The 11,544-nt window shown below is 49.1% G+C and overlaps 1 protein-coding gene across 1 annotated transcript; it reads right to left on the minus strand.

The window, feature by feature from the left end:
• Nucleotides 1-4,751: 4,751 nt before the first annotated feature.
• On the minus strand, nt 4,752-11,295 carry LOC145910318 (CCN family member 2-like). Its single transcript, XM_082997390.1, has 6 exons — nt 11,044-11,295; nt 9,069-9,315; nt 8,513-8,664; nt 8,181-8,322; nt 6,874-7,076; nt 4,752-6,756 (listed from the first exon to the last, which is right to left on the minus strand). The coding sequence occupies exons 1-6, from the start codon at nt 11,101-11,103 to the stop codon at nt 6,460-6,462; spliced, it is 1,101 nt and encodes a 366-aa protein (XP_082853516.1). The 5' UTR covers nt 11,104-11,295; the 3' UTR covers nt 4,752-6,459.
• Nucleotides 11,296-11,544: the final 249 nt, after the last annotated feature.

Consider the following 11,544-nt stretch of genomic DNA (forward strand, 5'->3'; position numbering starts at 1 on the left):
CCGACTCTTGAGAGCCCGGATAAACTCGGAAGTGTGATATGTTTCAAATGCAAGCAAGCGTCGCAGTTTGGCGGGCGAAAGGCACCCTTACCACGAGACAGCTGCGCTTTGTCGAGCGCCCATTTTTCGGCTGGGGTCCAGTTTCAAATCGTTTTCGGTAAGCACGCTAATTGGTGGGGTCATGTACGGTTTGTCACACCTCTCAAGCTGATTTGCTATCTTCAGGCATGAGGAGCTCCTGATAACAGGAAAATGTTACGACTGGTAAGGGGATCAAATTACATTTTGGTAACTGTCCCTCGTTTGCTTAATATTCTTTTCTTCATAGTTTCCTGAAACACTTCACCTTTTGTCCACTTATTAGTTTGAGACCGGTCTGCATTGCAGGGAAACTGGCTAGACCGCACGGTCCACCACGCTCCTTATGAAACATGAGCGTGGCCAGTAGCTCTTGCATTTCAATTAACAATTTCCCACAATTCAGTCCAAATTCCAATACATAGCCGCGTGCAAACAGTAGCACTACGTTGTTGTTCTCCACGCAGGGTACATAAATCGCGTGCAGCAGATATGCTGTGCATACATTGTACAAATGATAACATATTTTGGCGGCAAACTGGAGTTGTACTTCGGCCCCTATACCAAGAGCACAGCGAGGCTTGCGAGCGTCCCCGTCATTATCAAGGGCTGCTGTTTGGTTTTCCTTTGACTATCTTTTTGTTTGGAACAGTTTTGTTCGCGCAAAGACTAAAGAAATGCACAGCCGAATTAAAATAATATACTTTTGCCGTTTTTGTATCAATGCGTGGGATCAATGATTACATGGCACATTGTTGAGTGTAAACATGGTTTCAATTACCACAAAACTCCAGTGGCTCACTTGCAATACTTACATAAAATTGTCAAAAGGCAAAAAAAAGTTAATAAAGATTTTATTTTGCGAAAAAAACGCGCAGTCGTCAACAAACTTCGACAGATTGCAAACGAGCGGTTTCCTCGCTACTATTTCGGGACAGGCCAGTTGGTCCACCGATATCCGCTTTAAGAATTCGCGTTCCACAGTAAACAGGATAATAGAACACGTAATTGATGTCATACTGGAACACTTTTGACTGAGTCGTAATCGGGCGGAGGTCGCGACTGACCGTATCGCATCAGCGCCCTTGCGTATATAATGACAATAGGCCAATGGATATTTTGGTCCCGTTGTGTGATTCACCGATCACAGCGTTGTGACGGAAGACGTGTGTCCTGCACTCACATCAACACTACTTTAACTGACCTATAAGAATGGGTATTGATGAAACAACACATCGATGGAAGTAAAGGCGGCGGTACGGAGTGTGGACTCCGGTTTTGTTACCCAAAACAATTACGTAATGGCTGTTAATGTGAACTCTACACCCCCTGGTGAGATTTATCAGAGAATGGGAGGATCTGGTGCCGCTGCTGATGTAACTTGTTTTTTTTTGTTGCTGTGGAAAGATACAAGTGAAACGGTTGATATGAAGTTACGCATTTTTTTGCCGATTTCTAATTCATGTGTTTACTTTGCATATGAGGGTGCAGGCAGAAATTAAAAAATTAAACTGTGCGATGCTGGCCATAAGTCAAGGGTGTACGTTACAGAGAGCCAAAGTGGTACAGCTCATGCAGTGGACAATGTTTACTGCTTCAATATAGCAATATCAGTTAATTATCAATCTTATCAACGAATGTGGACGACCTAGAAAAATACACGGAACTCTACGCTCAAACAACACATCACACAATATGATATTACTGCTCGTACGTAAGATGTGGCCCTGGGTTCCCAAGCGATACTTCAGTTTTTAGTCGACCGAACCGACCACATCCTAAAAAGGGCAAAATCCTAAATTAGAAAGGTGAAAATGTACAGCCAACGCCCTTTAACCGAAATAAACCTCTTTTGCCGATTTTCCCCCACTTTACGAAAGGTTTTCTTGTGAAGAATGAGTGACGCAAGTTGCCCCAGCAGCTAAACAGGAAATACTGGGGCCCGGGACACTCCCTGAGGGTCGCTTCCGATGCGACGGGGTTTGTCGCCGCGATCTTGTCGCGTGTCGCTTGATTTGCCACGTGCGTCACTTTTGCATTGTCCGAAATTATCGGCGAGATCGCCGAACCCTAGCTGATGATTTCATTGTTTTTGTAGGGGTGTGCGCAGGGTGAACCGCAGCATTTTCCCGCTCGCGAATTACAAGTGTTCGAAAAGCTGAATCACCTGTTTCTCCATATATGGCCTGTAAGGACAATTGCTACCCACGTTGACACGTGTTTTCACATTTACAACATGACCAGTACTGTACTTTTCCACGCCGAAATAAACAACAACTTTTTGCAAACAAAAGAAAGCACAACAGCCGTCGACGAAAAACATTTTTGTTTTGGAGCGAAGAGTCACTGCCAAGATCCAATAACACATCCATATTTATCTTCCACGGTTGGGTGAAAGGGGAAAGGAAGTTACGACAACACGAGCGCCCTTAGTTCTAACAATTGAATTCTTGGGGAAGGAATTTTTCATTATCCCTGGCCAGTCTCGGCATTTCCTATTTCCATATTTTCGCTCCCACTCGACGAACACCTGTCCGAGTCTCAAGTGATTTTGGCGATAAACGCGCGCAGTTTGCGTTCTGTCCATATGTGTTTGTTTCACGTACGCTTGTTTTTCAAAATGAAACGCGACGGTCGAGCGGTCTATTAAAGTCCTCTCGACTGGCAAATGGACTTCGTGGTGTTGCGTAAACAAAGTGACCGGACGGAGAATTCCGATCAACAGCGATAAACAAGCGCGAGCGATTGACTCAGCCCCACGCCGAGATCAGGACTCATGTAGAATGGCTTAAAGGCTTTTGGCCGCGACAAGAGCCTGGTCACCGCGACAAAGGCACTGTTTACATTTAGGCGCGCACGGGCGCTTTGCCATTGTTTAGTCCTAGTGTAATCCGGCACGAATAACTCGACAATATGTGGGAACAAGGGAGGAGATCTCTTCTCGTTACCGCTAGGGGCAATTACGTTGCGTTGGACGTCTCGAGGAAAACTTCGCCCACACGTCCTAGTACTTCCAGGATGTCACATCAGATGTCGAGTGCCGGCGCGATATTATTCGGGATAAACCTTCGCCGGGGGTTGATCCACAACATTTATCGCATTTCGACAGAGCACTTGAGTGGCTTCCAAGTGCTTCTATTCTCGTATCTCCTTTGTGAAATATGTAAAAATAGCAACGCATTTTGCGGGAAACGGGCGACAAGAACAACTGTGTTATGAGGCGATCCGTCCGTGTTTGAACGTAAATCGCGCTTTAGTGAGAATTCATAAACTTGTCCCTTCTGTCACTCAAACCGCGGACGCACGAAACGCTCAAACGACTTTTGTTAGGGCCGCGTCGCTCGTAAGGCCATCAGCCAACGTCGAGAAGCATCATTATCGCGATTCACGGAAAGCGAATTCGATTTTTTCGCAACAAACCCGCCGCTTTGTTACAAACTACTGATGAATAGCCGCACGATGAACCGCGAACCGGTAACCAATTCTCCTCAGGGAGCCAACGCGATCTCGTTTTCGCAACGCGCGCCGCGTTACCGGACTGCTTCCGCCGATAATGAAGTTGTTCATTGTGGTGTAACGCGCTACGAGCGCATGAAACCCTACCTATTGACTCCGCCTTCTTGCGCCGACGACACGATCCCTATGCTAAAACGATGGCAATTACTCGCCAAGCGATACAAACGGAGGCGTCTTGATGGGCGACAAATGAATATGACTGCGATGCATAATGCGTCACAGCGACTCGGGGAGACGAAACCTACCCACCGTCCCAGGGGTATGCGGTTTCGCGGTGTCATTGTTCTGATCGCCGCGCGCACGATCCGATTCCATGTCGAAACATTGTTTGCGCGCGCGCGGATACTGTGTCGAAAGTCACCGCTGGCTCGCATTAACGACACGAATAGCGGCAGGAATCGCATATCACCTTTCTAGTGGAGTGCGCTCTCAATGGAGGCTGACAATCGGAAGCCCACGATCGTATTTGCGTGTTTGGACGCGCGATAAGTGCGGGCAACAAACAATCGAACGGCGCACAGGTTTCTAAAGTGTTTTGTCACCTCCGAGAAGAGCGATATCGGGATTTACAACCGGCGAGGAAGCGACCACTTACACCTATCGAATGGGAAGGTTTTTGTGACTGATGGAGCAGAACTCCACACTGTGCACTCTGTGGAGATCTTAATACAACATCCATATTGATGCTTATTCACAAATATCTACCCGGTCATTGTTGTTTCTGTGAGATGTTTAACACTTTGCAGGACGCGCAATAGGGCAACTTGGTCCTGCAGGTAAACAACGACCTTGGGTTGTTTTCAATGGTCAGCTACCAGCTGTCGTTGTTTACATATTTCTAAAGTGCATTTGTGTAAGCTTTACATCTGGCTCAAAGTTTCATCGAGGCCCCCAAGGTCTGTTACCAGACCACTTCCGCTGTCGTGCTTTTCGATCCGAAAATAGCCTCGAAGTTAAATGGCACCTGGAAAAATATACGAACACGGCGAAACATTTTGCCGCTAAAGAAGGTCCTGACATTTCGTTCCTCTGTGCAGATGTTGTTGTATCGAGCTAAAACCGGACCGCCAAAATTTTCACGCCCGCTTATCTGGAGCCTGTTAAGACCGAACCAGCCTCGACGAAAGACTGACTGACAGGCTGGATCAACGACTCGATTTGGTGCCATTTCGGGTGCTAGACCCAGAAACGCTTTATTTTACATTGCCGCCGCGATAAACGGCACACGCATTTTCAGTACAAAAATACAAACGATCTGAACACGAAAAATGAAGCTGAAGTACAAACGGTTTATATAAATTATAGATAAGAAGAAAAACGAAAGGAAAACAAGCGCAAAAGACTACAGGTTTGTGTACTTCAATCGAAAACAAGACAGAGGCTCTACGGAAAGAGCAGGTTTTGGTTTCGAATTTTCGTAAAACCGATTAAAGACCAGGAAAACCAGATTTAGGTGCGAGAGAAAACACAAGATTTGAAAGACTACAGGAAAACAATTAAAGTGGCGCCGGCTATGGCCGCGGTGAAACGGCGTGGTCGGCGCCGTCGACATTCCTACCAGTGTAAGTGTAACGCCTCGAAGGGTCGTTATCGCAGTTAGTACATAGTTGTCAAGGGGAATAAAAGCACAGCACGGCCACAGTTCTAAACACGAAAAACTACGCACACACTAAGGTCACACACGCGAGAAGAAAAACAACGAAAAAAGGGGATCACCTTGTTATCTCAACCCGGCCAAAATCGACCGGGAGTTAACTTGGTGTCGTCACAGAATTTACACGAAAAATAGTTACACGAAATTGGCGCAACAAAATTCAAGAGGGTGCGCGGTCGGTAAAGTTTGGGAGCAAGAATCGAGGGCGTAGCCGTTCCGCCGCCCCGGCTTTGGGATTTTCGGGGCAATGGCAATTGTAGCCCTTGGTGAGGGCAAACATTTCTCGACGCCGACATAAACTGCCAAGTGGGTACGGAGTGTCCCGCTCTCACCCTAAGCTCTTCGCACGCGAACCACATACCAGCCAGTAAGACCGAGTGGTGGCTGTAACTTTGGCCCCGTCTGGGGTTTGTTTTATGGGCGATGGGAAAGGAGGCCTGCCACAATAACGCATGCGCGGTCGCCGAAATGGGTGAGATGGCGATTGGTTGACAAAGCGGGGGCTGGAGGTCAGGCAACATGAGTTAACTGGGGCACCAAAGCGCATTGAAGGATCTCGACCACTGTAACGAGATTAGACGCATCGAGACAGTGTGTGATTCATGGCAGTACTTTATATCAGCAAGACTGCTGGGGGTTACAGGTCACCGCGGTTAAAGGCTATTAATTTCCACTGTCGCCGACGGGCCACTTTTAAACAGGCTGTAAATGCCTGATTGATGGCTATTATTTAATGAAACTTGGTTCACACAAACGCTAACGTGGAGGCGAGATATTTTGACATGTGGAATGGTGGGGCAAAAACGGACAAAAAACAATGGCATTGGCCTTGGAGAGTTTCTTCATTGTAAAGGCGACGACCCGTGGCGGGGTGGGTAATGTTAATGTACAGACACCGGCAGGTCCCACATCGGGTCGATGGGGTTGTGGGGTGTGTTGTTGCTCGCTAGCTCGAGTCTCATTTCAACCAAGAAGGCTGTCGTTTCAACGTGGTGGCACGTCGTCGTTCCATTGCACTTTAAAGATCACTTACAGTGGACGTTGTTTGTGGGCGCGGACGCCCGGGCCCGCGCTAACCAACTGGCTGTCGCAGAGCCAAGTCCACCTGATCCATTTTCTGGATGTTGTCTCTCATCCATTTAGTGGCAGTATGAGCGCGGCGAACTCATTGTGTCGCCGTTCTGTGCGGTGCGAGTGTGGCGCCGCGCCACTCACGCCTGCCATGTGTCACCGCCCATGTGACGAAGCGCGTGGAAGATATCGTTGCTGGATTCTGCGCAGCGGGTGTTGCACTGGCACGACTTGATCACCATCATGCGCTTTTTGAATTGGAAGCCACCCTCGCAGGTGAATTTGATCGCCTTGGTGACCGTGTGTTTTGGAGTACAGCAACGTCCGTCGGTGCACTTGCCACAGTACTTGGGTGAGTACACCTTAGACTGGCAGCCGGAGAAGGAGTAACGAACACGGCGCTGGGGCTTCACAGTTCTCACACAACGCTTTCCACGCTGCAAGTAACAATAAATACAATGACTTTCACTTAAAGTCGGAAGGTATTAACAGTTAAGTCCATTTGTCAATGTTGCCAATCTACGCCAGACGTGGCATAATCATAAAATACCAACCTTGATATGTGCAGTAGGGTCACTGTTGCAAGGCCGGAGTTGGCAGACGCGCTTTTCCTTGCGGAGTTTGCAGTTCTTGTTGTCGTTGGTGACGCGTTCGGAGATACCCCATCCGCAGGTGGTGGAGCAGGCAGACCATTCGGTAGTTTGAACAACGCAGCTATCTTCGCGGATCTTGATTTGGATTGGTTCGCTGCGGCGAGCTGCAAGAGAGTAAGAGGCCAATTAGTTGGTGTGACACATCGGAAAAACATTCGCCAATAAACTATGCGGTCGCCAAGTCTGCGAGGATATATTTGAGACCTGTGATGTTTTTCAGCGCCCGCGGCGGCGCATAAACGCAGTGTTGTTCCTACGTTTCTTAGGCATTGGCCGATACTGGAGGGCACAAGCGTTCGACTGTACTTTGCATGGCGTGGCTGTCTGTTGATCGCCGCCGGTCCAGAGCACACGCGAAAAGGCCATATATGGTGATTTCGTCTGCATACCGCTACATGCCACTTAAAGGTATTTTTAGTCAAGCCGCGATGGTTCGAGCGGCGCGCGCGTGCTAACCTTTCGCAAGAAGCGCGTAATCGTAGGGTCTTGTGGCCCCGTTTAGACGGTTTACATGTGCTTGTGTAACGTAAACTGATGCCACAAACTGATGAACTTGCCTTGACGAGCTGGCGTAAACAAGGCATTTTCCTATCCCATGGTCCCAAGGCGAGTACTTCGTATCTGTTATAACGAGCACTATGCCGTGACAGGTCCTGGTATTTTGTTCCGCAATATTGCTACAGTCGTCTCGGTGTTCGAATGTTGCGGTCAGGAACGCCTTTCCAATTCGGCGCATCGGCTGTAGGCAGTAGAGCGACTCACTTACAGCCCATGAACATTGGAGTCGGCATTTAGCGGCGTCGGGGTTAAAACTACAATCGCCTTTGAAACCGCGTGAACTTGGTCGTCCCCCCAACCCCTACCCGCCCTTCTGCCCACGTGTTGTTTTCACAAACCGTACACAAGCCGGCCCCGTTTTGTTTACTTTGCTCATCTGGCGGTGCGAATCCGAATCGCTTTCGCACGAGATGTGAGTTCGTTTGCGACCGCTTGAAGATGGTGCGGTGGCGGAGAAAGGCGATTTTCAAAATCTTTGTCAGCGGTAGCGCGCGATCTATTTGACTACAGCGAGAAGCCGGGTATACACAAACATCGCGTGTCAAGGCCCAGCCTCCGTGTTGACAGAAGGCCAGTCGTTTGTAAAAACCGCATCGCGAAGGGTAAGGGTTATTTATCTAAACACCGCAAGGATATCTCAAAACACTTACTTTCAAGCATACTGGGGCGAGCGCGGGTCACACCGCGAGGTGGCTTCGTGTTGGAGGTCGTGTTGTTGCGTCCGGGGGAACGGCAAATCCACTCCGGGCAGCATTTGTTCGGCTTGGTGACCAAACGCGGGTGGCGACAGTTCTGCAAAAACGTAAACACGCCATTGATGCAACTGTCCCCAGGAAATTCTCGCTCGCAAACACGCGAAACGTGGCGCATTGAATTTGCAAGCATTTCAATGACATGTGGACGTTATGCGCGTATTGTTTTAATGCGGATGCTACGTGCGCATCAACAGGTTGATCGGTACTTTGCTGGAAGGGCTATTTACCTTTGGAGGAACTGCGGAGGCGGTCATTGGGCATTTCGGCTGGCAGCCAATGTGTCCATCAACACAGGTGCAGGTGGCTCTGCATCCCATGTCGAAAAACTCTCCGTTCCTGTAGGTCTTGCTATTGGAGAAGCAGGAGCGTCCTGGCTTTGCTGTACAAACAAACGAAAAGCTTGTTAAGGCATGCGCCGCGACGTCTCAGGTAAAATTAATAAGCTTTAAATAAACACGCGTTCATGTTTCGCGCTGTTTGTCGAGGACATTGTTTCCGCCCAACGATACAGGCGAATCGTATGCTACCTGGTGATTGTCGGACGATTGTTTCGCGACAGTAAAAACGGATCGCGCAACAATAAGCCATTGTTCACCGGACGTAACACTTTCTTCGGCTGTTGATGTTTTGCCGCGCCACAAAAGTAACCTAATATGAAATATCGCGCGGCGCTTACATCACCAGGGCCGCACACTTCGTTCTGTTCGTAACGCGAGATTTTAATTATCGCAAGGACAGAACTACGAAGAAAATTCCAGCTATGCAAAAAACTCCGGTACTCACCGACGCAAACCCCGCTGTTGACGTCTACGTCCCTGTAGCTGCAGTAAAGGTTCTTGGTGTGGTCACACAAGTTGTACTCGTCACATGGTTCGTCGAGCTGCTTGGCACAAGTCTTGCAGCACCCACACTCGTCGGTAACAAGGCTGACGCCGACTGGGCATGAAGGGACTTTGGGGCAGGATGCGCACCGCCTTCGACAGGCAGGCGATGGCGTGGCGATGGCACGGATTTTTCCGACGGCCGAAACCTGGGAAAATAGCAAAGGAGGAGGTTTATCGACCGATCGCACACATTCTTACCGCCGGGACGCCGCGGGAAGTCTACGTGTGGGGCATGTTATGTAGATTTCCATTAGGCACGGTCCTACCGCAGTGGAATACAGTCCAGCTATCACGCGCATTTATCTGCCCGACCCCCGCCAAGGTTTAATGCCAGCTGCGCCCAAACGGATGGTCCCCCGAAAAAAGCTTCTTTGAAACGCCGCCTTTACGAAATACTTCTCCTTGCGTATTGGCGCAACATACTCTAGAAAAAAGTTTTAATTTGCTTCCGCGCTTTTTGTCACGATCGCGCGGATAGTGGATTAACGTGGACCATAACCGTGTACCTGATACACACACAGAGCACGGCGTATGATTTCCTGTCTGGCGGCGCTCAATGTCTCGTCGCGCGGAGTTCGTCTCAGCAAACCCGGCGCGAAAGATTAGCGTTCGTAATCTAGAGAGTCCCGTGCGCAATTTTTCGAAGCACGCGACCGACAAGCGCTTTTGTTTGCATTCAAATGCACGAGGCGTTACAAACTCGGGCGCTGCCTCCGCCAAGAGCGCCTTTGTCTGTCTTACATTCAGCCCAGTGAACTCGCTGACGGAGTTCGAAAATATCGCGCTTGATTGCTGTAACGTTTACTAATCAACTATAGCGGCCTCTTATCGGCTCGAGGAATTCGAGTCATTTCGCCCCCGACCAAATGATCCGTACCGAGGTCTGCTTAAGTGGTCATTTGTACACAATTGGTCCTATGAGTTTTCTAAGGTGGGAACTTTTTTTATACAACATTGTCGGCTTTGTATGTTGAGGATCGACTCTTGCGCGCAACGTTGTCCGAACAACGCGATAAAGGCGCCGGTTGTTTGTGTATCAACGTTGGGGTATTGTTGCCCGATCGGGCTGCGCTCCATTTAAGTAGGTGTGTCGCAAAACATCGTCCCCCAACCTATTTAGCTTCTGTTTTTAGCCAAAGCAAATTTCCCGGAATTCTAAATTTACAGTTGCCGTCGACCAAAAACAAGGCAATTACGACCCGCAGATTGGGGCAAAAGATTTCCCTGTTCGAGCGTTGTAGGAATTCGAAAGGGCGACGGAATTGCCTCAAATTGATCCGTTGCGAGACCTAATTGTCATCTCAAGCGGCTTTGGTATCGTTGTACCAGATCACGATCCGGCCAAATCGCCCAGCGCGCCCGACGGCTATGGAATGTCGACGCGCGATGACTTAATTCCCCAGCAATTAACGGCGGGTCGTGTGATTTACATAGCTGCGTAGGCCGAACGCGCATTACGGTGTTATCTTGTCCACCTATCGGCGATCGCATCGTCGCGTTACCGAAGGGAGAATCATCGATAATGGCGAGGTGTTACGGGAAGGGGTGCTAATCCGTACCCGGTCCCGAAAGGCGCACCACCCGTTTTAAGTACATAGGCGGCGAGGCAGCGGAGATGTGATCGTAGTAGCGGGGCCTAGACAAACAATCAAATAATCCGCAAATTCCACTTGCGACCGCGCGTCGCAGGTACCCGACGGCAAACACAGCGCCAATCGAGACAGAAGGCAAACTGCCAAAAATAGCCACACTGTGTCAACTTGTTTTCGCAAGCACGGCGCTTTAACTCGGGCCGTTCTGGCGTCGCCTTTAACGTGTTGTTTTTGCCAATATCGCTGTTGATACTCTATGCATAGTAAGTCTTGCGTACTTACCGTGGATGCGAATGCAGTTGCAATGCAGATGAATGCGATAACGTTGATAAGACTTGACATCTTCGTTGTTGGCTGTTGTAGATTCTCGAAGGTGAAAGATAATCACAAGTAATTGGTAACTAAGTCGCTGACTCGTCGTCAGGTGTCGAAAAAGCAAATCTCTAAACTGTTGCTGAAGTTTATCTCAGTCGTTTTTCGCCGTAAGGCAGTCGTGAAGGTTGTCTAGTATACCTTGCGTACAAGTCTCTCTCAGCTGAGTGAATGCCAGGCCGATGCGCCTCCAGCCTTATATCAGCGCGCTGCATACTTTTGCCAGCCCTGCCGTCGCAAAGAAGGCGAGAGTCGTTAGGAGATATTAGGAGAAGACACAGAGAGAGGAAAGTGAGGAGGGAGAGTCACTACGCAACAGTCGGCGTGACGTCACTTCGGAATTTTCAAGCGGTTGTCTTGTGGGTCGCCCGAAGAATTTTGTCAGAGCTTGGCGCACTAGGATTTTGAGAC

This window comes from Ascidia mentula, chromosome 8 (genome assembly GCF_947561715.1).
Source record: "Ascidia mentula chromosome 8, kaAscMent1.1, whole genome shotgun sequence".
In the NCBI taxonomy this organism is placed as follows: Eukaryota; Metazoa; Chordata; class Ascidiacea; order Phlebobranchia; family Ascidiidae; genus Ascidia; species Ascidia mentula.

Excerpts from the sequence above, each read along its gene's own strand:
- LOC145910318 (XM_082997390.1), bottom strand. The coding sequence starts at position 11,103 with ATGTCAAGTCTTATCAACGTTATCGCATTCATCTGCATTGCAACTGCA. Across the intron at positions 8,665-9,068 it reads CAACAGCGGGGTTTGCGTCG|CAAAGCCAGGACGCTCCTGC; the intron begins GTGAGTACCGGA and ends TTGTTTGTACAG. Across the intron at positions 6,757-6,873 it reads ACCCTACTGCACATATCAAG|CGTGGAAAGCGTTGTGTGAG; the intron begins GTTGGTATTTTA and ends TGTTACTTGCAG.